Genomic DNA, 25809 nt, shown 5'->3' with positions numbered 1-25809 from the left:
CTAGGATTTTCTATGCAGTACGAAAAGCAGCAGCTTTCTCCATTATGATGTGACCCACATACTACAGGCCTGTACCAATCTTGCTAATATTTTCCAAAAAATGTATTCACAGAAGTCAGGACTAGTTCACAAGCAACAAGAACAAATTTTCAGTTAAGAATTCAATTGACTGTATACTCAGAGGCCTTTGTTAAACAATGCTTATCATATACAGCTGAGTTTAGGATACGCTACTGGGCAAATGCTTCACTAATACAAATGTGCATAACAGATTCAAGAACATAATCACAGTATACCGTTTGAATTTAATTTTTAGTCTTTAAGATATCACCAAAGCGAGCACCAGCAACTCAAAGGCTCCATGGATGTTATTTAGCCACAATGGTAATGACGACTTCATCTTTCCGTCTGAAAGGGAAAATCTGTGGCCACAGAAAATGACAGTGCGCTGTATTTACCCAAAAGCAAATTAAGACAACTCACCAATAATTAGATTCTGTACATGGAAAATATATAAATGTTATAATTTTCCATGTATAGAACTGTATTATTGGTCATTTAAAATTAATCCCCCCCTGCTTCCCCGGCAGCATGGAAAGCAGTAGCAAGAAAGCGAATGGGGGGAGGGGTGTCAAGTAGTGTGACCCCTGCCCTACCCCTTGACCCTCCCACTTTGCCCCCCCATCATGTGCTGTCCTTGTAACCCGCAATGTGCCTCTCTGCAGTCTCACCCCGCTCTGTTGCCTCCACCACCACTGCCTTTGTCCTGTTCCTCCCCTCCATGTCTCCTGCTACTTACCATCCTTCCAGCTGTGGCAGGCACTGGCCCCCCTCCAGCCTGGAGCATGTTTGCTCCAGCCCCAATAGCTGCAGTGGTAGTGGTAGTCCAGGCCAGATTCCATCAGACATGGGGGGGGGGGGGAGATGGGGCAAAGGCAGTGGTGGAGGAGGCAACAGAGAGCAGGGTGAGACTGCAGAGAGGGACAGAGGTGGCAGATTGCAAGCTACAAGGACAGCACATGGTGCTATTATTTGCAGCTGAATTCATATTACACCTACCTAGTTCTATAAGCCAAAGGATAAGAAAACCTTAAGAACAAATATTGCATCTTAACCAATAGGGCCGAGACTAAAACATTGCTTAAATAGGTTTATATAGCATTTTCATATAGAACCCAAACAAATTATTCATTTCTTATATGTGATGCAATTAGTCAATACTCTATTAGAGTTTACAATACATATCATGTACTACCTTTGTATTTCTAAAAGATCCAGAATGTTTCCGTCAGTTCCTAGGTTATCAGGCACAACACTCAGTAATGTTTCATTTAGGAACCATCCCATCTATAAATGGAGGTATTATTAGATCAAAGGCACCATTGGGAAAAGGTAAAGAATATTAGAAAAGTAAATATGCAGACTTTATTAAAGAATATTTTTATCCTGTTTTTGTAACCACCTTTAGCATCTTAAGCTACGCACATAAAATATACAAATTTTTCACTGTCCCACCTGTAAAACTCAAAGACTTTAAAAGCTGCAGATACACCAGCCTATCAGTACATCCAGCACTCCATGGCTATAATAAAGCACAGCTGCAGCTTTTAGAAACATTTCACAGGAGTCCAGGACCCTTTTTATTTTAATTTTTTATTACAAATTGCCCATGTCTCCAAAGATAAGCACTGAATGTTCTGGACATCCTACAGTCCCCAAATGAGAGAGAGTTAAGTGATGAAGAGCAAGATGAAGGAATATACATCAATACCTAAAACAGGTAGAGCAGGAGGCAGCCTAAAATGAAGAAAGTTAGCAGCCTTTTGGTTCCAAAATAATAAATAAATATATATATATTAAACCCTAATATGTGTTCCATTTTGAACAATTTCCAAGGAATACATTTAATAAAAACACATCATGTAAAAGCTCTCCTTTTGAAATAAAAATCTACTTTTGAAAAACCAATACAGGATGTACTATGTTGCAATCATTGTAACTATATTTAGTGAGAAAAGTCATTCAAGTCTTGAGCCTTGCTTTCCTTTCAACATTCCCACAGACATGTCATTAATATGGCTTATTAATGTATCACTGTACATACAACCCCTCTAGGGGTATATCTAAATTCATTCCTGTTTCTGAGATATTCCCTATACTTAAAATGGAGAATACTCTTAGAGTAGACCACAATATTTTGTTTAATTAAATGTCCACATGGACCATAACCTGCAATGTTAAAGTATTACAATCAGAAATAAGGTTATCAGATGGATCCCAAGGTGCTCTCATCTTGGTATACAAACTAACAAAAAATGAGACCACAGCTGTTGATGTATACTGAAGAAAGTTTTTAAACACAGTATGTCTGAAATACACAGTACTTCCAAACAAACTATGAACGCTCTGAAAGATTCACCATCTGAGCAAGAAAACCACATCTTAATTTTCTGTTCAGATTTTATTTGAAATCTAGTTCAAATTGTCAAAGCTACAAAAAGGGGGAACATTTGAATTATTTCCGCTATGTCACAACATTCTAAAACAAAATATCACTACTGCCAGCAGATCAGTTACACACATTTCTGATGAAATTTCTAAACACAAAAATGTTTCATTTGGGGAAATAGCCACAATGAAGATATTTTGTACAATATAAAACAATGACAGGTCTCCAGATGCAGTTACTTATGAGTATACACGTGCATTCACAAAAAAAAAAGAAAAAAAAAATCAGGAATGCTTTTTTGTTTGATTTTTTTGTTTGTTTTTTAAACAGACTGTTCAGGCACAAAAACAAAACCGCATTTCTGTTAAGTGACAGCATCATTAAAAAATATTAACAGTGTCAGTGTTTGCTTTTCTTCGACTTCTTGTGAGATCTGTGTGGAGAACGAGACTGCGACCTGGATTTTTTCCCTGACTTTTTAGGGGACCTGGATCGTGACCTTCTTGATCTTTTGGGTGTCCTTGAGCCAGATGGGGACCTGGAAAACAACGTTTTTCATCAAACTGACAGCCAACTTGACTTTTTTGTGAAGTTATTTAACCCCCATCATCTTATTTTCTCAAGATTGTAAGTAGTACAGAAATATTTTGAACAGGGACAACAGACATTGACTACTGTATCTTGGTAATAGGCACTAGATATGTATTTATGCAATTTTAAATGTGCCCTTGATCACAATTTTAGTATTCCAATAGCACAAGAACATCATCCTCAACTAGTATCATACCTAAATTGGGCAGATAAATCTACAAACTTCCCCATATGTGTCTGCAAATGCACTTCCAACCTTACCATTCAAAGCCAACCTAATTCAATATTGTACCAAACAAAAGAGTGATGCTGTAAACTGTATCATGCTTGAAAAGGCTCTATTATCCTAACCAAACATATTCAACTTGTGCCTTGACCTAGGAGACTTGAAAAGAATGAACAGTGAAGATACAGCATGAGCCATCTCTCACAATGCACTTGACAGATCTCATCTAACCTCATCTCATGTTTCATCAGGCTACACGGCCACTGTCTCAACACTGCAGAAAAATATCAGCAGCCCAAAATACCATTCTGCTTTTAAAATGTCTAGCTTTTAACACAGGAAGCTGATAGCTGATTCTGCTTGAAAAAAACAGCACATATAGGATGTATCACAAGTTTTTTTCTACTGACTCACTAATGGAAATTCCCCAACCTGTGTGCTACAGACTGCATGATATAATAATCTAAACATTCGGGACCAATACTAAGAGCAAACAAAGCAAAACAAATGACACAAACCCAATCAAAAATGCAGATCAAAATTTTTCGTACCAGAAAAAACTAACTGAATGCATGACATAGGCTAGAGACTAGAATTTGCATCAGTCCGGCATGACACCAGTAAGCTATCTACTTGTGTTATTAAAAACATTGAGCATACTTGGATATTGTAAGTAATTTTGAGAAAATAAATTCTTCATCAGTGGGAGGAGCATCAGGTGGGCAAGGCATGTAGGTGCCTGCAATATTTTCACTATATATTAAACTACCTCAAGCCAGCAAACATTTTCTGCATCTAAGGTCACATCCATGAAAATCTTAACCTAAAATGACTTCAATGGCATTTTTAATCACAAGTACTAGTAAAACACAGGTATGAGATCAGAAAGAATGAGAAAAATCTTGCTGGCAGGTAGGTGATATAAGATCAAAGAAATAAAGGTAAAATAAAGCAGAATACAGCCATCCATTCTGAATACAATACAATGTTAGCTGAAACCAGCCACATAGCCTAGTATTATAGGTAATTCTTGTGTAGCCAAACACTAGGCAAGTGAAGGAAACCTGTAGTCAGACAGCCTGCTGGTACTGTTGCCACCCTTTCACCCAACATGCTTTACCATGCACTAAAAAAAAAAAAAAAATATATACCCATAGCAGATTTACAAAAGAGCTGCCATCTTACCTTTTGGCTTTTTTACTGACATCTCTGGGAGAGTCTTTGTGTGATGACCTGGAACGTGAGCTCTCTTTGTGGGACCTTTCAGATCGCTCTGAGCGCTCTGATTTTGGTGATGGAGATTTTGCTCGTCTGCTGCCACTGCTGCGAGATGGACTGGGTGATGCGCTGTGTCGTCTTTTCCTTTGCCAAGGAATCAAGAGAGATTACATAATTTTCTGGACAGAAAGTATTCAATTTTTTTAAAAAGCCCCCCAACCCTTTATCAATGTAGTATACAATTTCACTCATTCCTTTAAAGTGCGTTAATGAACAACTTTCAAGCTGTGAAAAAAATTAGGTAAGTGATTAGACTTCCTTTGGTTCAACACACCAAGACCTATGAATGATCCTAGTTTATGGCTGATCGCTACAAATTCTTGAAAGATCAAGCCCAGTTACAACAGCTAGGTACATACATTACAAACGAGCCAATTTAAGTTATCAGAAACTGCTTTAAACGTGTAACAGAACATAAGTTCAGTGCACATAAACCAGTCTGAAAATGGCTAAAACCAGTTTGAGATAAACCTGGCTGAATGCAGTATCAGACTTAACTGATTTGGGTCAAACCAGTTTATGCAATGTCTGTCCCAAACACCTTGCTGGTTTAAATTAAACCAGACTCCCTGAGCATCCCAGCATGCTCTATGGGCTAGGCAGGTCCAAGCCTCCCTTCAGTTCAGCACTGTAAAAGGGAAGGGAGGGATGCTCTAGCACCCTCCTCCCCCCAGCTTCTAGTCTGAGCCACTCCAGGCATATGCCTGCATTTCTGGGATGTCTGTACAGTTACAAACTGATTCAGTCTAGCCAGGTTAGACTAACCTACAAAGTTTGAATCAATTCAGGCTCAGGCTTTTTTAATATCTGCTCCTAGCCAAGCAGTGTAACTATACTTCATTAAGCTGTATTAAGACAAGTTAAATGTGTGCATTTGAAAAGGGCCAGCATACAGAGTGTACAAAAGACTGTATAATTTCAATTGATTTAGAGGGAGATTTTCACTGCGAGGCAAAAACATTAAGACCAGTACAATTTACTTTAAAATGATGACCTAAGTCCAGTTTTCCACCCAATAAATTTCAGTTCATTTACTCCTAATATCATAGGTAAGTATACATCACTTTCAAAGAGGTCATGTTTTCCTTTGAGGATGGGGGGGAGGGGAAAAGAACCCTTATAAGTCTACAATAGTCTACAAAACTACTAAGCAAGTTTTCATTTGCACTGGAACAAAATAAAAACTCCACCTCTCTTTTCTTGTTGGTGTACATTCTTCTTTCTCCTTCTTGTCTTTGGATCTGGATTCAGATTTTTCCTTGTCTTTCTTGTCTCTTTCCCGTTCTCTTTCTAATTCCTTTTCTTTTTCCTGTGTTATTAAAAAGCATTGAGGATTTTAGATTAGGTTCTATGGTGAAAGGGTAAGGGTATCCAGGACACCTGACCAATCATACAAGTTTTGAATGGAGGAGGAAAAAGAAGCAATGCTATGAAATATATGGAGTAAGAGAAATCTGTTTTCCAAACAGGAGAAAAGCTGAACATAATGGCTGCTTGCAGACATTAAAAAAAAAAAATGTGGCACTTTAAACTCAGTGCGTTCCCATGAGGAGCCCAGCGCATGCCCAAAAGAGGCAGCACCTTAGTTGGACCTGGCCCGCCTGACATCTGTATACATCAGGCGCTTTAGCAGGACTTTTTGGCACTTTTATCTAATATCTGATTGAATCAGCTTCAGCTAAAAGCACCGAAAAGCTCTAGTGAAGTGCCCAATCTATACAGACACTGCAGAACCAGGTCAAAGTAACATGCTATTTCTTCCGGTAAAGCGTGTTTTTATTTTTTTTCCCCAACATTAGCAGAGCACCCACAAGAGGGATGTACGTAATTTTACAGATTTAAGAGAAATGCTACTGCAGCAATAAATTTGAAAGAAAGAAATAACATCTTAAAAACTAAAATTTTCTAAATTTCCAATTTCAGGAGTAATATGAACCTCTCCCTGCTTAAATATACACATTCTACTAGTCCCTGCATGTCTTGAGATTGGGACCACCTTATATCTATAATGTTACAGAAAAAACTTCCAAGAACTGTACTGGCACATGCTTCTCCCAGGTATTAACAAACATGTGTTTTACCACATGTGTAAATGAAGGAAAATTTAAAAGAAAACAAAATTAAAAGTTAAGGACAGTGAGCTTTTTGAGTTCTTTTTTGCCTGCTCATCTAACATCCTCTGAGAAAACTGACTAAAAACAAGCCTATATTGCTAGAAAACTTGGACACAGATGCTAAAATGAGATGCTAAGATCAATATCCTCCTGAAATTACATCAACATTTTTCTTTGTAGCAAGAAGCCAACTACACACCATAACATGGAAGGAGATGAACCACTCTAATTTCTGCAGTACCACCAAAACAGCCAACATGGAATGCCATTAATAAACACTGATAAAAATAACTTTCTCCTTTTATTTTGTTCTGCAATCATTGAACTAGAGAAGACTGATGGCAAGATAAATATTTCAACATTTCAAAGATAACATCTTCCATGACAGAAAATCCCAGAATATCTGAATCCTATTTCTCACATCTTTTAAATATAGAATAGTTGAACCTAAAGCCTATTGGTTACTCTTTCCCCTGTTAGTCCTTTATACCTGTTGTGTCAAGTTATCCACTAACATTCCACTGAAATCAATGGACTGCTAATATGTACTTGGGCACAGTAGTCAGTACAGCAAACTAGTTTTATCTGGATGGACTTAGATAAGCCAGCAACAGTCCAGTTGTTAAATAGCTAAACATTCCTTTTTTTAAAAAAACTGAATGTCGTAATACGAGGCGACTTATCCTTGAGATGCTCATTCATGGTCATTTAAATAGGAAGGAAAGAGCGACCATCTGAAGATTTCATGTACTACTTTTCTTACCCAACTGTAAGCTTTATTTTAGTCAACACACAGAAGACATTTATTCACCAAATAAAGGAAAACAGTGCTGTGGGCAACAGCATGACAATAGCCATTGCAATTACAACAGAGTATTTATTAACATTTGACTTTGCTAATGGAATAATCAAAATAGAATAAAGCCAGGTAACCACCATGCCAGTATAGAACATACACATTTGACAAAATTACCTGAATTGTAATCTTTATTTTTTGAAACCATTTGCTCACAGTATATACATTATGCCTATTGCTCAAGAGAACATAATTTCATTTTCCAATTATAGCCAAAACAGGAAGTGAGGTGCCTTAAAATGTCAACTACACTTAAAATGGAAGTTATTTAACTCAAGCAGAGCACTGTAACACTAACATGTAAACTTCCTCCTAAGGAAGACTAAGCAAGTCTGGACTCACATAATAACTGCCATTCACTGGGTCAGAAAATATAGCTACCCAGTCCAGTATCCTGTCTCCCCCCAGTGAAAGAGGTGACAGTAACTGGAAAGGTAAGCAGGGCATGTCCAGAATTTTCCAATCTCTCGCTCCTTCTCCAGTGCAGCTTCCAGAATTCAGAAGTTTAGGAAGATCCAATTCAGAGGCTGTAACCCCTACCTATCATATTCAACACCCATGAATGGACCTTTCCTCTACGAATTTGCTGAATCTCCTTTAACGTAAGTTAAAACTATCATCCTCCACAACATCTTGTGACTGAGTTCCACAAGTTAATTAAACAGTTAAAAAAAACAACTTCCTTTTGTTAATTTCAAACCAGCTACCTAATAATTTCATATTACATCCCCTCTAGCTCTAGTATTGGGAGAGGTAGTAAATAATAAATTTCTATTTACTTTCTCTGTACCATTGTTATGTAAAGCTCTATTTTGCCTTATCCTCATCATTTCTTTTCTAAGCTGGAAAGTCTTAGACTATTTATCACATCACATGGAAGCTCCTCCAAGCCTCTGATCATCCTTGCTCCCTTCACTGTAACTTTTCTAGTTCTTCTATATCCTTTTGAGGTGAGAGGAACCAAAACTACATACAATTTGACAATCTTCTTTCCGAAAAGTAACCTGCAAAATCTATTTTTCAGGAATTTAACACTACAGTTATGTGCTGAAAGCCCAAAAAAACAGTAGGCAGGGAAACACTCAGCATAAATCACTATACTTGTTTAACTTCCAAAATATTGTGTGAATACATCCAGCTCTACAGTGACATACCAGATCCAATGATTCAATAACCACTACCAGTGTCTACAGGGCTAGCTGAGTTAGACTACAGATTCTTGGGCACAGTTTACTCATAGGATACAGATTTGAGAACACCTCTCATGTATTTAAAAAAAATGCAAAATATGCCATAATTTTTCAAAACGCCTCTGATCTAAGTACTTAGTCTATGCTCCAAAAAAGATTTTTTCCCTTACTATCTGCAAACATGTAACACATCTAGTGTGTATCAATTTAGCAATAGAGCAATAAACAGTCTACAACAACGGTTCTCAACCTTTTTAGACTCAGGACACCTTGCCATAACTTTTACAAATTGAGCAGCACTCAATTCAATATACTCATAAACAAGTATATTTATTGAGGGTCTGGGCAATAGGGACAGGGTAGCAGCTGGGCTGGGACAAGACTGAGCCTGCAATTCTCTCTTCACACCTGCTTATCTCTTCACACCTCATGAAACCCTTCAAAAGATCTGGCACCCTACAACTCAAGTCTACAACATACTTCCAGGTACTGAATTTATTTTTCATTGGATTGACCAGACTACCTTGTTTCATTGTCAATAAAATCCATAAATGAGTCTCCCTCAAGTTTTCCAACTGGTTCTTGCCAAGCTATTTCAGGCAGCTGCATTTTTTCACACATTGCTTTTCTCAATGAACTCTAAAATACTCGATATATTTTGATACAAATAAAAAGGCATATTTATTCCAGGGAAACGCCTTGTCTAAGCAAGCCTTAATTTGGAATCAGTACAGAATTTCAACTAAAGGCATTTGCTAATATAAGACGTCTAATACAATACTATATCTGAAAAATACAGTAACAGACAATTAATGGAATCAGAGTGGAATATTCAAAGGATCGTTTCTTACCCTCTGAAGAAGTTTGTCTCTGTAGTGTTCAACCTGTTCCTGAAAACTTTGGCCTGGTTTCTTGGGTCTTTTTCCAGATTCTAACTCATCCTGGAATTTCATCACTTTAAGCTGCAAAATATAAAATATTAATTTAAAATGCATCTTTTTACTGGGTTTACATCTTTCCAAAGTTTTAAAAAGTTGTCTGAAAGTGATTTGTGTACTTTGTTCTTTCACTGTGCATGTATGAAACATAGCAATATTAATTGTATTAACAGGATCAGTGATGAAATTGGGTACTTGATATTTGACACCTGCAACCATGTTTACCAAGAACTATTAATAACATCTGAGATTTGTTCTCAGTTATTTTACTCAATTTTGTCCTCACTATTGGGTTGTTTGTTATACCCTAAAACTTCTAAAACTTTAGTCTACATTTCTTGCAGTTTATTGCAGGTGTCTTACAATACTGTTTCCACTTCTGTTGTATGTAGGAGATTCTTAGAAACGGCTTTTTTATTTAACCCTAAATATTAAAAAACTGAGTTCAAGTGACTGATAATTAAGACAAAACTACTAAGCCTTTTCTTCTGAGATGTTTCTACATTTTGAGTGGTTGCGTAAAATAATTTTCTTTCAAGATAAATTTAACATATAACATTTTTATACACAAGCCATTATGCCAACAAATTCAGTTCATCAGAAGTAATGGTGCCTTTCTGCAACTGCACGTCCACCAAGATTCACATCAATAGCAAGTCTTTGAGGCTGTTTTCTCAGTAAAGAACTTCGCCTTTCTCTTTCTATGCTAAACGTTTCCATAAAACTATATATCATTTTATTTCAATTTCTTAAATTTTGCTAAACAGTCAAAATATTTGTATTTTCTTGATGCGTTTCCACAACTGATGCTATTTCTTACAAGTACTATTTAATGTCTGTATATAAGCAGCATTGCATCTACAAGTACTCCTTTATTTTATACTAGTCATTGGCTAGAATACATTAAACAGCACTTGAAATAGGGACCAGACTTAGGAGGTGTCTCCTTCCCAGGGAAGAGCCTAAATCAATAAACTAGATAGGGTCTCTTAAATGCACATCCTGGCCTAATGAATCTTGAACTTAATCTTCAACAGCACAAGCGGGTGACAGGTTACAACTGTCTAATGATTAAGGCAGTTTCCTAGGAGATGAGATATGTTATTCACCTGCTCTGTTTGAAAACATTGATGCTAGGTCTGCCACACCCTGCCTGGAAAGTGCTCCTATCATTGAACTACTAAATAGAGCTGGTGGCACCACAACAGTCACAAAAAAAAAACAAACAAGGATCCCTTTTCTGCTTTTGAAAAAAAAGAATTTAGGCACCTAAATCAAAGAAATGGTTCCAGATGGTCCCAATCTGACAGTTTCTTAACCCAAAGTGTAGGAACATATTTAGCTCAGCATTTCTTACTGGCTTAATGTGTACTGTCATAAATGCTATGCTGAAATGTCTAACTTCCCATGCACTGTACTGTGACCTTATGTGCTTATTTCTGAGCTCAGTGTATTCTACTGTGGGGGTTATACACCTAAACGTTCATTCTTTTATAGAACTAGACTTCTTCCTCATACATTTTGTAGGAGTCCCAATTAATAGAACTGTATTTAGAAAGAACTGTTTGATAATTTGCTATACTAATATGTATATTTGAGGTAGATAACTTTTTCTGATGAACTATTTGGGAACCCTGTCCTTGACACTACCTGGGACCACAGTGTGCAAGGTGTCAAGTAACCTGAGAAGGCTCTCAAGAACATCGTCCACAAAAATGCAGAGACTGGTCTCCTCAGATATGGATGATAAAAAAATTGAGAAGCAATACAAAAGATACATAGGCCAATATATATTATTGTTCCTCTATCTCAGTGAGACAGTCTTCCAGAGAAGGCAAACTTTTTTGAAGGTCAAAACCTCAATCATGCAGCTGAAGAGGCTCTCAAAGAATGATACCAAATACCATAGGTCAAGTACAGCCAGAGTGAATACCCATAAGAAACATAAGGGTAATACAGGAGTTCCCAAGACATAGTACTCCTAAAGAAGGTTTCAGACCTGCTACAATCTAACCACACTTTGGGATCATAGCTAATTATTAAAGCCACTGACAGTATTTTGATGGTGCAGAAGAGCCTTCTGCTGCTTCCTGACCCTCACAATAAAAAGGAATAACCTTTGTCCAGGTTAGGAACTTTGCCAGCTGGAGTCACTCGTGACCCACTCTAAAGTTTAATTTACTGGTACCCCAGAAAAACTTGGTACTTACATAGATACCAGTACCTCAGATAGACTTGTCTTCATTTGAGATATATGGAAAAAGAGAAATAAGAGATCTCTTACAGCATATACATATTTAATATGGTTTGCATAGCATGAATTAGAGGCAAAGACCATTCATGCTGGAGGACGTAACAGTAACAATTGCACTGAGATTGTTGGTGTCAAAGTCACCAAAGCTTAACAAAAGAACTGTACACTTGAAACACTGTAAAGGAGGACAAACACGATGAATGGTCTCAGGATCGCAATTTAGTCAAAGGAAGTAATTTCCCTATGTCTAATGAGAAGTCATGCTTGCAAACAAGTGTGCTCAAAAAGACAATATTGGTCACAGGGGCTTTTTCCTAAAGGCAGTATCAGTTTTCAGAGATTTAAAAGATATACCTGACAATGGATGACCCTGCCTCTTCCCTTTAGTCAACTTTTAGGGATTTATTCTCATCAGATGCTGTTTTCAGTCCTGTGGCAGCTACCACAGCACTCCTTGAGGTCCATAATCTGGTGCCAAGCAGTATCAGAACAACATAGCGCAGAGCCCAGGAATATAGATGGATTTTTCCAAGCTCACCTGGATCCCTTTATTCTCTTTTGCTTGTCTTCACAAGGACCTACATACACAAAACACCTCTCCTACAAACCATCCCCTTTTCCCAAGAAATTGGGCACCTACTATGACCACTATACTGAGAGAGACAACCACCTGACAGGACAAACACTGCCGAAATCCTAGGCCTCTTTCAGTAGGCATCTGAAACACAATTAACAGTACTGGAATACCATGCCAGAAAAGAAAAATACCTCTCAAAGAGAAAGAAGAGGGAAAATATGGGGGGGACGACCCTCAATGCTATCTATCTTCTTACTAACTGCTGACTACTATGTAAACTAAGCTTAAGTGTTTACACAAGAGTGCTGATAACCCCCGATAGCAATGAGCTGTGAGGCTGTCACTGAGAACTATGACTGCAGTGATGGTGAAAAGAACTGAAAGGGGTCAGGGCACCCTGCCCATTATGCCCTCAATTGAAGGCACAAGGGCACTAAAAATGCATACACTTTCACAGTTAGTACAGCTGATCAAAACTATACAGACTGAGTTCACTGTGTATGCGTGCGTGCACACACACACAAAGTAAAATACCACATTTACCCAACTCCAAGATAACCCTGAATTTAAAACAACCCTCCTCCCCCCATAAATTCGATTTCATACATGGAAAAAATTACAGATTTGTTATAATTTTCCATGTATAGGATCTAATTATTGGAGAATCATCTTCAATTCATCCCCACCACCGCTACAAAAGGGAAAGCAGTGGCAGGGGGCAGGCAGGGGGGAAAACAGTAAGGGGGCAGACTGCAGGGGGACAAGAGTGAAGCACATGGTAGGACCGGTGGTGGGTGGACAGGCAGTAAGAAGGCAGGCACCTGGGGGTAAAGTAGGCAACAGGTGGTAGGGAAGCAGACAGTGGGGGAGGCAAGCACCCCTGTCCCCAACCTCCCACTCCCATCATCCTACCCCTCACTGCCTCCCACTCAGTTCCAAGACAAAGGGCTTTCTTCCCATGTTAAAATGGGAAAAACCTCATCTTGCAATTGAGTAAACATTGTATTTATGCACACAGAATGTGTTGCATACACTGATGTGTGCACAACTGACTTGGCCAGAAAGTTTTGGTAGAAATCCCTACCTCACACTGTTTGTCCTTATACCTCTCTCTATTCAAGGGCATAAAGGAAACTGAACCACACAACTACTTGTCAGTTCCTTTTCACTGAAATCCAAACAGATTTGGGTTTCAAAGGAGAGAGGAAGAAAATGAGTTGTGTAATATATAATTATTTGATATAAAGAGTAAGTGTGTTTACGTGCACACATCGAGACACACATACACCATAAGACAACAGCTACAGAAGAAACAAGTCATTGTTTTCTCTTCAAGTGCTTGTCCACATATACATCCCACTCCCAGGAGATTAGCAAGCACTTCTGATGGTTGAGATGTTTTGCAGTTTATTTGGCGAAAAAAATCAATTTAAGCATAAAGTTATCAAAGCCTGCATCACATCTAGAGGTCAATGTGATCTAATAATGATGGGCAAACACAGATTGAAGACCACTTTACTCCCTTTCAAGTGTCTTTAACTGGAATGTTTAAGGAAAGCAGCAAGAGGCCCAGCCTCTAGCAGAGAGAGTGGTCAGCTTGAAAGGGAGAAGTTTGAAATAACTCTGGATATAAGCTGGGTGTGTGGTCTTAGAAACTTGCTTATGTTAGAAATATTATTAAAAATGCATTATCAATAGCTGTTAGCTCCCATCAATAGTTGTCCTTTGATTAAGTACGGCTGCCAGCCTTCCTTGTCTCCCTAATGAGAGAGGGAAGGGGGGGGGGTTGGGAACTGAAGGAAAACTCTAAGAGCTCTCTTTGTTCTGCAAATTTACTATCTCTTTGTTAGAGTAAAGCATATACTCCTTAGCGTTCTCATGTAGATAAGAGTAAATTGCAATTTTTAATGGTCCTGTCCTTGGGGCAGAGAAGGTTTGAACTTTTGGTAACCTAAAATACGTTCTGAGCAGGCGCAATCAGCTAATACATATTAAGCCTATCCGCCCCGCATACTTAAGTAGTTAATTATAATACACATGGGATGCATGATCTGACGTATTCTCATGCATGTTTGTATGAACCGGAAATGAGTTGTAAGAGTTCCTGCTTCTGTACACGTGCCAGAAGAGAGGGGATAAAAGCCTGCTAATGATGGTACTCAGGGGCAGAGGGTTTTGATCTTTTGTCTTCTCCCTCTGACCCTATTTGCAAATATATACCTTTTGTCTCACCAACAATGTGTGCCTAAGAATTTGTTATTCAATGAGCCTCCAAAGAAAACGAACCGAGAGAGAGTTTTTTTTACCTCAATTTGGCGCCCAACGTGGGGCATTCTTTGGATAACTCCGGAGTTCGTCGGCACATCGTCTCTGCCCCCCTGGGGGGTTTGCGCGCCGAGCCTTTCTTTTTGGCTCGCCCTGAGGGGGGGCTTGAGGTGTGAGCCGGAACATCCGGAACACTAAGAGCTCCTATGCAAATTTTGTTTTTTTTTGGAGTCTTCAGGTACACATTTTTGGCTTTGGATCGAGATCTCTGGGGTATCTGAGTGAGTATACGAACTCCCTTTGCCCAATTTGGTTCTGGGTCCGGAGCAGGAGGTGTGCATGTTCTCATGGTAAATCATCTGCTGTAAGGGACTTTTTGGTATTTGGTGTGCCTTGGGTGCACTTTTGTGGGCAAAATGGGTACGGTTAGCTCCCGTGTAGAAAACACGGATACCCCTCTAAGGTGCTTATTACGTCATTTTAATAAATTTGCAAGGCCGGCCGATTACGGAATAAAAATGAAAAAAGATGATTTAATTAAGTTCTGTCAACTCGAGTGGCCAACATTTGGGGTCCACTGGACCCCGAAAGGATCCTTTGTGCTAAAAGAAGTGATAGCTATCCATGAAATTGTTATGCAAAATGGGTATTGGAATCAGTTTCCTTATATTGATTGTTGGTTGTGGGTGGTTCAAAATCAGCCACCTTGGATTAAGAATTACTTAGTAAAGTCTCATGTGATGCTTGTTAAGAAAAAGACTCGGGGGGGGGCGCCTGTACTTCCTGAGTCTAATGAGGGGGGGAATTCTGAATTGGCTGAGTACCGGACCCGTGCTCCGGTTGCCCTGTCGGGTAGCGAAGATGAGTCAGACGCCTCCTCGGCATCCAGTCCTTCTGCACCACCGCCCCCTCCCTTAGAGAGACCACCACCGACGTACCAAGGCATACCTAATGAGTTAGAGCGTGAGCCTCAGCCAAGTGCCTCATCTGAATCAGGAAATAAGGGTTATTATTTGCGCAAACCTGTAGAGTCACAGCCGGTGCTGAACTGTCCGATGCGAGAGGTTATTGGGGAAGGAGGCACTGCAACTTTTGTCTACACCCCATTTAGCACTTCAGATTTATTCAACTGGAAGAATCAGAGCCCCTCTTTTCGTGAAGACCCTGAAAAGATGAGGGATTTGTTTCGATCCATTGGGCAGACTCATCGACCCACTTGGGCTGATGTCCAGATGATGCTCCAGACCCTCCTAACCCCGGAGGAGAGGAGATTAGTGTTGGGGACAGCAGAGCGTATTGCGGCAGCCAGAGTTGAGTTAGAGGGTGCTGCTGGTCGTACTCTGCGTGATACCTTCCCTGTAGAAGAGCCGAGATGGGATAATCACACTGCCGAAGGCAGAGAGCTGAGTGCACGGTATCTGGGAATTATAGTGGAAGCAATGGGAAAGGCAGTGCCTCGGGTTACCAATCTGTCTAAGTTGTATGAAGTGAGACAGGGAAAAGAGGAGGATCCCTCAGCTTTCCTTGGGAGGCTGTATGAGGCATTTCGCAGGTTTTCGGATCTGGATCCAGAAGCCCCAGATAACCAGCGCATGGTAAATCTTATGTTTATTGGTCAATCTGCTGCTGATATCCGTAAGAAGTTACAGAAAACTGAGGGAGGTGCTGGGAAACTGATTTCAGAGCTGGTGGAAATTGCATATAAGGTGTATGGGAATCGTGAGCAAGTGCAGGAGCGCAAGGAGGATAAAAAGGCTCAGCGACAGATGGCAGCACTAGCAGCTGCTATAACTGGAGGGAACTCTGAAAAGGCTGGGATGCAGAAGGGGAAAGGAGAAAGAGTGGGAGCAGACGTTTGTGCTTATTGCAAAGAGAAAGGACACTGGAAAAGGGAATGCCCGAAGTTGAAGGAGAAGAGAGAGAGGGAACCGAGAGGTCACCTCATGCGGGCAGAAGACAAGGGTGAGGATTCAGAATGAAGGGGACAGGGATCTAAGACCACTACCCTTCGGGTTGGAGCCCGAGAAGATCCCATGGTAACCATTAGGGTTGGTGGCAAAAACTTTGAAGCCTTGGTGGATACTGGGGCTACATTTTCAATGATTCCAGAAAAACCCCCCTGTGCAGGAACTAGTGAACAGCATGTACTTGTAGAAGGGATTGAGGGAGTGCAAACCCGACTCCCTGTTTGTAAACCACTCCTCACCAAAGTGGGAGATCATTTGCTTGAGCACTCCTTTGTGTATTCTCCAAGTTGCCCGGTTGCACTCCTTGGGCGGGACTTACTCACAAAATTGCAAGCTGAGATCTTTTTCAGAGACGATCAGATGGTGGTCCAGCTACCTGTCAAGCAGAGCTCGAACTATCAGATGGCTCTCCTGGAGGACCGACGCCCTGCAGTAAGTCCAGAACATCACATGACTGGAGTAGACCCCTCAGTATGGGCTGATGGAACCCCTGCGCGAGCTAAGTTCGTCTCCCCGGTAAGGATCGTACTCAAGGATGGGGAGGGGCCTGTTCGGGTAAAGCAGTACCCACTCAGCCGAGCGGCCAGAGCTGGACTCAAGCCGTTAATAGAGAAATACAAGAGGTACGGATGGCTAGTGGAAGGGTCTTCACCCTATAACACCCCCATCCTTGGAGTGCCGAAGGCAGATGGGGTCTCATACAGACTGGTCCAAGACTTACGGGCAGTAAATAAGAAGGTCCTTTCAGACCATCCTGTAGTCCCGAACCCTCACACGATTTTGACACAAGTACCGGGGGAAGCTGAAATATTTTCAGTGCTAGATTTGAAAGATGCTTTCTTCTCTATTCCCCTTCACCGAGACAGTCAAAAATTGTTTGCTTTTGAATGGGAGGATCCAGACACCTTCCATAAAGCCCAACTCATGTGGACAGTTCTCCCACAAGGATTCGTAGCAGCCCCTCATATTTTCGGACTTGCCCTTCAGAAGGACTTGGAGGAGTGGAAGGGATCACACCCCGCAGTGACTCTCCTCCAGTATGTGGATGACCTGCTAGTTGCAAGCCCAAACTTGCAGCTCTGTGAGGAAGCCACCAGGTCACTCCTAAACACTCTGGGAAAAAAGGGATATAAAGTTTCTAGAGAGAAAGCCCAGATATGTCAGCCTGAAGTCACATTTTTGGGATATAAGCTCTCAAAAGGAGTCAGAGCCCTAAGTGCAGATCGCATACAGGCAATCCAAGGTCTAACCCCACCTAAGTCACCCAAGGAGCTACGGGCATTCCTAGGGCTAACTGGGTTCTGTCGACTATGGATACCAGATTATGGTGGGAAGGCTAGACCACTATATGACTCACTAACTAAGGAGAGTCTCACTAAATGGAAATGGAATAAAGAAATGCAGCATGCCTTTGATCTGCTTAAAGCAGCATTAACCCAGCCCCCTGCCCTGGCCATCCCAAACAGTAAAAAGCCATATCGACTGTATGTTCATGAGAATCGAGGGGTTGCATCAGGGGTGCTGACACAGCCATCGGGCCCGACCTGGAGACCCGTGGGATATTACTCAAAGGTTCTAGATCCAGTGGCACTCGGGTGGCCAGCCTGTCTTCGGGCTGTGGCAGCCACAGCAGTGGTTGTTGAAGAAGCCCAGAAGATAGTCATGGGTGCGGATATGGAAATACTCACTCCTCATGGAGTTCCCCAGATCCTAGGAACTGAGGGAGGGAAATTTCTTAACCCCTCCAGACAATCACGGTATGAGATATTTTTGCTCTCTAATCCAGGACTTACTTTCAAACATACTACAGCCTTAAACCCTGCAACCTTGCTGCCGGAGCCAGGAAAACCGATGCATGACTGCCTTGAGGTCCTAAATCAAACCACACAGGTGCGACCTGATCTTGCTGAGGACCCAATTGAGGACCCAGATGTTGAATACTTCGTAGACGGCTCCAGCTCTGTCATCGATGGAAAAAGACGAACAGGATGTGCAGTGGTAACCTTGGATAAGGTAGTATGGAGGGAGTCATTGCCAAGCTCATGGTCGGCACAGGCCGCAGAACTCACTGCGCTCACCCGAGCATTACAGCTGGGGACAGACCAGCGGGTTAATATATACACTGACTCTCGCTATGCTTTTTCTACAGTCCATGCACACGGACTATTGTGGAAAGAAAGGGGTTTTATTACGGCCTCTGGGAATAAAATTGCTAATGGCCCCCAGATTATCAAGCTACTAGAGGCACTCCACCAGCCTAAAGAGGTAGCAGTCATTCATGTGCGGGCCCATGGGAAGGCTGCTGAGGAAAAGCATAAGCTTGGAAATGCAAAGGCTGATTCAGCAGCAAAGGAAGCTGCATTTATTGGGGGAGAAGCGGAGGAGGTATCCAAGCAGGCCATGTCCCATGCCATATGGCCAGACATCCAAGATTTAGTCCCACAGTATTCCCCTGAAGAAGATAAATTTGCACAAAGAGCTTGTGCAGAAAAGAACTCACAGGGGTGGTGGATGGTACCAGGAGGAAAAGTCATGATACCCAGGCCATTGCTTCGGGAGGTGCTGCAACAGCTCCATGCAAGAACCCATATGGGAGGCTTGGCCATGGGTGATCTAGTGATCCGCCAAGCAGTAGCTCCAGGGCTATATGTAGAAGCTCAGCGCATTGCTACCAAGTGCATCACATGCCAGAAAGTAAACCCCCGAAGGAAACCCCCTGTGCCAATGGGAGGTAGACCCTGGGCAGCGTACCCTGGACAGGCATGGCAGATTGATTTTGCCGAGCTCCCACGGTCCGGACATCACGGGTTTTTACTTGTCATGGTAGACCAGCTCTCTGGTTGGGTCGAGGCCTGGCCCACCAGGACTGCCACTGCGGCTACAGTAGTGAAGTATTTGTTGCAGGAGATCATTCCACGGTATTCCCTGCCTGAGTCCATTGAGTCGGACCAAGGACAACACTTCGTGGGAAAAGTGGTTCAAGGAGTCGCGCAAACTCTCAAGGTTACTTGGAAATTACACACACCATGGAGACCACAAAGTTCAGGACAAGTGGAACGTATGAATAGGACTTTAAAGACTTTGCTCACCAAAAATCTGTATTGAAACACGTCTTAAGTGGCCTCAAGCATTGCCGCTCGCCCTTACTTGCATTCGAAACACTCCCCGACGGGGCCTTAAATTGACCCCATATGAAATTATGTTTGGCAAGCCGCCTCGAGTCTTACCTCCTGGGATGCGAGAGAATGTAACTTTTGAATTAGGTAATAGTGAGCTTCATATGTACGTTATTGCTTTGCAGTCTGTCTTGTTTTCTCTTCACAGGTATGCAGCCTCCTTTCAGCGCCTGCCTTTAGACGTACCGGTACATGACTTCTCCCCGGGAGACTGGGTCTTGGTGCAGCGGTGGAAAAAGGAACCTCTGACTGAGAGGTGGAGTGGCCCTTTCCAGGTACTTCTAACAACCCACACCGCTGTAAAGATTGCTGGCCATGACCGTTGGATACACCATACCCGTGTGAAACGACATCCACAAGCGTCAGAGGACAACAACTCCCAAGACGAACTCACTCCGGAAGCTGAGTCGTCTTCGGAACAAGAAGCCAGCAAGTGGAGCTGTGAACCTACTGGTGATCTCCAAGTGCGCCTGAGACGGCTTAATCAAAGTTCAGAAAATTAGTCCAGAAAGTAAAAGGGAAAATATGGTGGGAATTATAATGTGCCTTGTTGTTATCTGCATAATGAAAGAAGCAGGATTGCATAGCCTTAGCCACTGGCCTATGCCCCCGCTTTCCCAAATTACTCCCCCAGGGACAAATTTGTATGTTGATATGATGGAGAGAATTGCAAGTACTTTTAATCTTACCAACTGCTGGGCCTGTGGGGGGCTCCGAGAGGCCGGAGAACAGTGGCCTTGGAGGGCTTTTCCTTTGGCCCCAAAATGGTTAGTCAGTGACAAAGCAGATGTTAAGAGTACTGGTCAAGAATGGAATGAGAACCACAGCTGGGATCTTTCCCAAGTGGCCTTGGGAGAGTACTGTATTAGCAGTAATGGTACAGGAAAGAGGTTAGGACATAGTCAGTGTACATGGACATTAAAATGGGCCCGAGTATGCAGCAGGTATGCTGATCAATGGAATTCTGCTGCTGTTAGGCTCCCAATCTCCACACAGATGCAAAATCTCAAAAGGACAAGAATATTACCTTTCGATCCTGACCCTACCAGATGTCAGGCATATGAAAAGACCCGAGGCGAACGATTTACCTACATTTATAAGTGGCAATGGGCACACCTGAATGGCACAGTGGCAAGGTTTAATGCATATTGGAGTGCCTTAAATGACACAAATGAAATAACCAAGTGCGAGTATAGGGATAAAGATGGCGTATGGAAATGTCAGTTTAAACTGAGTAACTATCACACTGGCCCTTTAGGGCATAAAGGCACCAAATACTATCCCCTTCTTTTCCACAGCCGTGACCCCCTAGCCTTGGGAGGGGAACACAGGGCCCTAAAAGGACATTATTGGATTTGTGGAAAGCGTGCCTATACGGTCCTACCACGAGGGTGGACGGGAACCTGCTATATTGGAGTAATTGTACCATCTTTCTTTTTGTTACCATCTGAGGGTGGAAATAAGCTAGGAGTCTCTTTGTATGATGATTGGAACAGGGCCAAGAGAAGTATTGATGTAAGTTTGACACAGGGTGGCTCCCAAAAGTGGAAGGAGGATGAGTGGCCTCCTCAGAGGATTATTGAGTATTATGGACCAGCTACATGGGCTAATGATGGAAGTTGGGGCTACCGGACACCAATATATATGCTGAATAGAATCATCCGGTTGCAGGCAGTCTTGGAAGTAATTACTAACCAGACCGCCACTGCTCTCGAGTTGCTGGCTCGACAAAGTTCTCAGATGAGGGAAGCCATATACTAAAATCGAATGGCTTTAGACTATTTACTCGCAGAGGATGGCGGAGTCTGTGGAAAGTTCAACCTTTCTAATTGTTGCCTCCAAATAGATGATAACGGGAAGGTGGTCTTAGAGATTGCCAAAGAGATTAGGAAAATAGCCCATGTACCAATACAAACGTGGGAAACCACATGGAATAAGGACTGGTGGTTTCAATTATTTGGAGGACCCTGGTGGAAAAAAGTAGGGTTTGTGCTTTTGTGTGCTCTAACTGGTTTGATTTTTATCCCTTGTCTCATTCCTTGTCTTACTAGATTGATAACCACCACAGTAGAAGGAATGCAGGTTGCAGCAGTCCCTCTAAAAGCACAGACTGTAGCAAAAGTCATGGTCCTCAGAAGAATTCCTCGTAATTATCTTGATATGCCCAAATGAAGTAAAGATCAGAAAGCATCTTGAGGGGGGAATATTGTTAGAAATATTATTAAAAATGCATTATCAATAGCTGTTAGCTCCCATCAATAGTTGTCCTTTGATTAAGTACGGCTGCCAGCCTTCCTTGTCTCCCTAATGAGAGAGGGAAGGGGGGGGGTTGGGAACTGAAGGAAAACTCTAAGAGCTCTCTTTGTTCTGCAAATTTACTATCTCTTTGTTAGAGTAAAGCATATACTCCTTAGCGTTCTCATGTAGATAAGAGTAAATTGCAATTTTTAATGGTCCTGTCCTTGGGGCAGAGAAGGTTTGAACTTTTGGTAACCTAAAATACGTTCTGAGCAGGCGCAATCAGCTAATACATATTAAGCCTATCCGCCCCGCATACTTAAGTAGTTAATTATAATACACATGGGATGCATGATCTGACGTATTCTCATGCATGTTTGTATGAACCGGAAATGAGTTGTAAGAGTTCCTGCTTCTGTACACGTGCCAGAAGAGAGGGGATAAAAGCCTGCTAATGATGGTACTCAGGGGCAGAGGGTTTTGATCTTTTGTCTTCTCCCTCTGACCCTATTTGCAAATATATACCTTTTGTCTCACCAACAATGTGTGCCTAAGAATTTGTTATTCAATGAGCCTCCAAAGAAAACGAACCGAGAGAGAGTTTTTTTTACCTCACTTATCCCAAGGGGAGGTTTGGCTGGCTATATGATGAATCTGTCAGAAGGGCCTGACACTTACCTATTACCTTGGCAGTAATTAAGATAGTCACATTGGGAAATAACTATAACAAAGGGCAGTTTATTCAAAGGTTTGAATGGAGAGTGAATAATAATTTTGGTAGTTATAACTTTTAAGAAAACCTACCCTTAATGAGGGGGGGAACTCTGGCCCAGTAAAAATGTCTCTATGATAGGATCCAAGGAAACTGACTGCCTTCATACCAGGGAGTGGAGAGCTGAAATGGCTCCCAAATGCATACTTGTGTTACTAACTTTCAAGAGTAGCAGGTAATCCAAAATTTCTTTTACAGATACCTAAAGTGGAGAGATTTGCTGCTGAGCTATATAAAATGAAAAAAAAAATCCAGTTTTGACAATTAAGTTATTCTGCTGGGGCCTTTTTGACTCTTCACTTCTTCTCAGCCTTTTGGCTCAGATCAAGCATACTTGCTGTGAACAACCCTTCTCAAAGATGGCCAGTCATTCAATGACTGAACTGACAGGCACCTGTTAGTTGCACTGACTAAACCTACAATAGTTCTTTCATTAGACAGGAGGAAAAATCCAGACTGTCCCCATGCCCCTCCTCTCCCCCAGCACAGCTTCCCTGCAGCTAAGCGTGCGCTCTAGTGCCCTCCAGCTCCTGGCCTGAGCAACTGCAGGCATGTGCTGGCATTTCCTCAGTCCAGAGAAAATGTCTCTGCAGTTGCAAATTGGTTCAACCTAGGCAGGTTAGAGTAACCTGCATAGATTGAATCAATTCAGACTTCAGCTTTTTGAATGTCTGTTCCTAGTCCAGTGATTGCTAAAAGGTACTTTCACTGCTGGAGAACTCTATTAACAGATGCACCCCACCTAAGGATCATCTTGACATCTTCAGAAGGAGACTGAAGGCAGATTTGTAATAATCAAATTATAAGCACTAAGCAAGCAAAGTAAACATCTCCCACAAGGAGGAAATTGACTCTCCTGTTCAGACACAGTATTCTGAGGTATGTTTAGAGGTTTAGGAGGTCAAAATGAGGATAACTGAATAAACACTTGTTGTCTCTGGAATTTGTAATGCCTTTGAAGGCACAGATGTGCCTGGGTTGAAACAAAATGTATCTATGCTGGTTGTTGAAGTGTATCTTGTATTCTTTTAAGGCTAGAACTCCAAATGCCAGGGCCAATCTATACATCAGTTCCTAAAAGGCTTAAAAAAATTATCAGAGAAGTTATTTTCAGTACTACAGTGTCATACTTGGGAAGATGTTGCACACAAGCAGCTGCTGTTCTAGATCCTATAGATTTTCATTAAAGGGATCAACATTGAAAACATGTTCTACCAGTTGAATTGATATTTTCTTGGAGGCTCAGAAAGAGCTAAGACAAAGTACAAGATGCGGAGGTATGAAGAGTACCCCAAAGAATCAAATTTTTCATGCAAACAATGTGTATTAATGCAATTATGGATGTCAAGTAAGGGCTTTTTGGACTTGGAAATCTCTTTAGAAGCCACGAGAAGCAGAAAGCCTGAGGTACATGGAAGAAAGTCCAGATGAGAAGGAATGCTGTTTCTTCTCAGTGCAATGTGTGAGGAACACCATTTTATTCCCTTTGAAGTACAGGGAGCTGATGAAGTATTTCTGGGCCAAGCCAAGTCCTATCTTTCAACTCGCAAGAGCCTGGGGTCACAGTAAGAATACACAGATTTTTCCATCAAACACCAAGATGCACTTCTCAAGACTATTGGGTTCTGTTCTTGAAAAGACTTCCAGGCATGACCTTTTTCTTTTCACATGCTTCTCCAGAGACAAACCAAGTATGTAGTATGCCCATCAGTTATGAGCATAGGAGCCTCACAAACAGAACACTATTTTAGGCCAGAAAACTTCCGCAATGTCAGAAAAAATAAGCAATTCCCTTTTCAGACCAAGATCATTTTTAAAACAGATAAGTAATTTAATAAATTACTCTACAAAATATTTATATGCAAGACAGCAACGATTTGCAAAGAAAAGACCAGGCGCTTGAAGCAAAATGAAAAGCTCCAACTTGCAGAATGGGCAGCAAGAAGAAACTGAGGAAGAATGAGGTTAATTTGTGCTTTTCATGCTCTTGGCCAGAGGCACAAGGAAGGGTGCAAAGTGCATGCATCATCCCTGCAAGGATTTACACTAAAAATCCTTAAGTGCAGTGTACATTTCACCCACGTGGGATATATCAATGCACAAGCACCTTAACTTAATGTTTCCTGATTTAAGTTGAAATGAAAAGCCAAATGAATGCAACAATCTTTTTGTCACTTAAAAGGAAACTGTAAACTGCTATTACATGATGTTAGCTTTTAGTATATGTTTTTTATATTAGCATCTCAATGAGAAAAACTGTGCTTGGGGAAGGAAAGAATTTACCCCTGACCAAGGTTAACCAGCTATATATGCAGGCATAAAGACAGCTAATTCCAACCTTTGACGCTGGTACTGTTTTGCTACGCTGAGTTTTCCCAAAGGCTGGGTTAACAGGCAGCAGGTTATCTATTCACATTGAAATCACTAGTTGTCCAAACTGCCAAGATAAACAACTAATTAAATTATCTAGGGGGAAGAGAACCATTCCGCAAGTTTCAAGGAGACGCATGCAAATTATCCCAACTGCAAAAAAGTCAGAGACTACGCTGACGGTAAGGACAGGGCTTTATCAGATTCCACTAAGTTTTTAGGTGCCAAATGTACACTGGGAAATTATTGTACAACTCAGATTTTTTTTCCAAACCTGGTTATGGATGTGCTTCTCAAAAAGGGCAAATAACATACCAGGTTTCAAAGTTCATTCAGTTTTGGCAGTGGAGTAAAAAAGAATGGTCTATTATGATTCTGAACTAAATTCAGCTCTTATCAAGGATAACTTTCAGAAGGTAGGGCAAAGTCTAACTTTTTCTATAAAATACGTTTTTAAAAGCATCTCCAAGGATGCCAGAACACAAACCAAAACGGCAATGTATTCCAAGAAGCAAGACAGACACGTTAAAAGCTCTGAACTACATGTA

At 41.3% G+C, this 25809-nt stretch overlaps 2 protein-coding genes across 5 annotated transcripts in view; one reads left to right on the top strand and one right to left on the bottom strand.

The window, feature by feature from the left end:
• Positions 1–2442: 2442 nt before the first annotated feature.
• The window catches only part of U2SURP (U2 snRNP associated SURP domain containing), a 90609-nt gene continuing 67242 nt past the window's right edge, over positions 2443–25809 (bottom strand). For both annotated transcript variants that reach the window (XM_090051878.1, XM_090051879.1), the window contains 4 exons: positions 9556–9666; positions 5735–5853; positions 4452–4628; positions 2443–2987 (listed from right to left, as the gene is read on the bottom strand). In XM_090051878.1, coding sequence (XP_089908004.1) covers positions 2849–2987; positions 4452–4628; positions 5735–5853; positions 9556–9666 — 546 coding nt within the window. In that variant the 3' untranslated portion in view covers positions 2443–2848. The remainder of the gene's footprint in view (positions 2988–4451; positions 4629–5734; positions 5854–9555; positions 9667–25809) is intronic.
• Positions 14136–22662, top strand: LOC149862936 (endogenous retrovirus group 3 member 1 Env polyprotein-like). Of its 3 annotated transcripts, none has more exons than XM_090054211.1 (2): positions 14136–14628; positions 20030–22662. In XM_090054211.1, exon 2 carries the CDS (start codon positions 20407–20409, stop codon positions 21640–21642), a length of 1236 nt encoding a protein of 411 aa, XP_089910337.1. In that variant the 5' UTR covers positions 14136–14628; positions 20030–20406; the 3' UTR covers positions 21643–22662. The 3 variants fall into 3 exon arrangements, with proteins under 3 accessions (XP_089910337.1, XP_089910336.1, XP_089910335.1); XM_090054210.1 differs by having other exon boundaries at positions 14136–15019; XM_090054209.1 differs by having other exon boundaries at positions 14136–15088.

Source organism: Crocodylus siamensis, chromosome 6, assembly GCF_052110815.1.
Source record: "Crocodylus siamensis isolate JL-2025a chromosome 6, ASM5211081v1, whole genome shotgun sequence".
NCBI classification, from domain to species: Eukaryota; Metazoa; Chordata; order Crocodylia; family Crocodylidae; genus Crocodylus; species Crocodylus siamensis.
Note: the sequence above shows the minus strand (reverse complement) of the source record. Positions and strands in the feature narration are given on the sequence as shown.

What these genes read in the sequence shown, in the direction of transcription:
- LOC149862936 (XM_090054211.1), top strand. Translation starts at nt 20,407, where the DNA reads ATGGTGGGAATTATAATGTGCCTTGTTGTTATCTGCATAATGAAAGAA.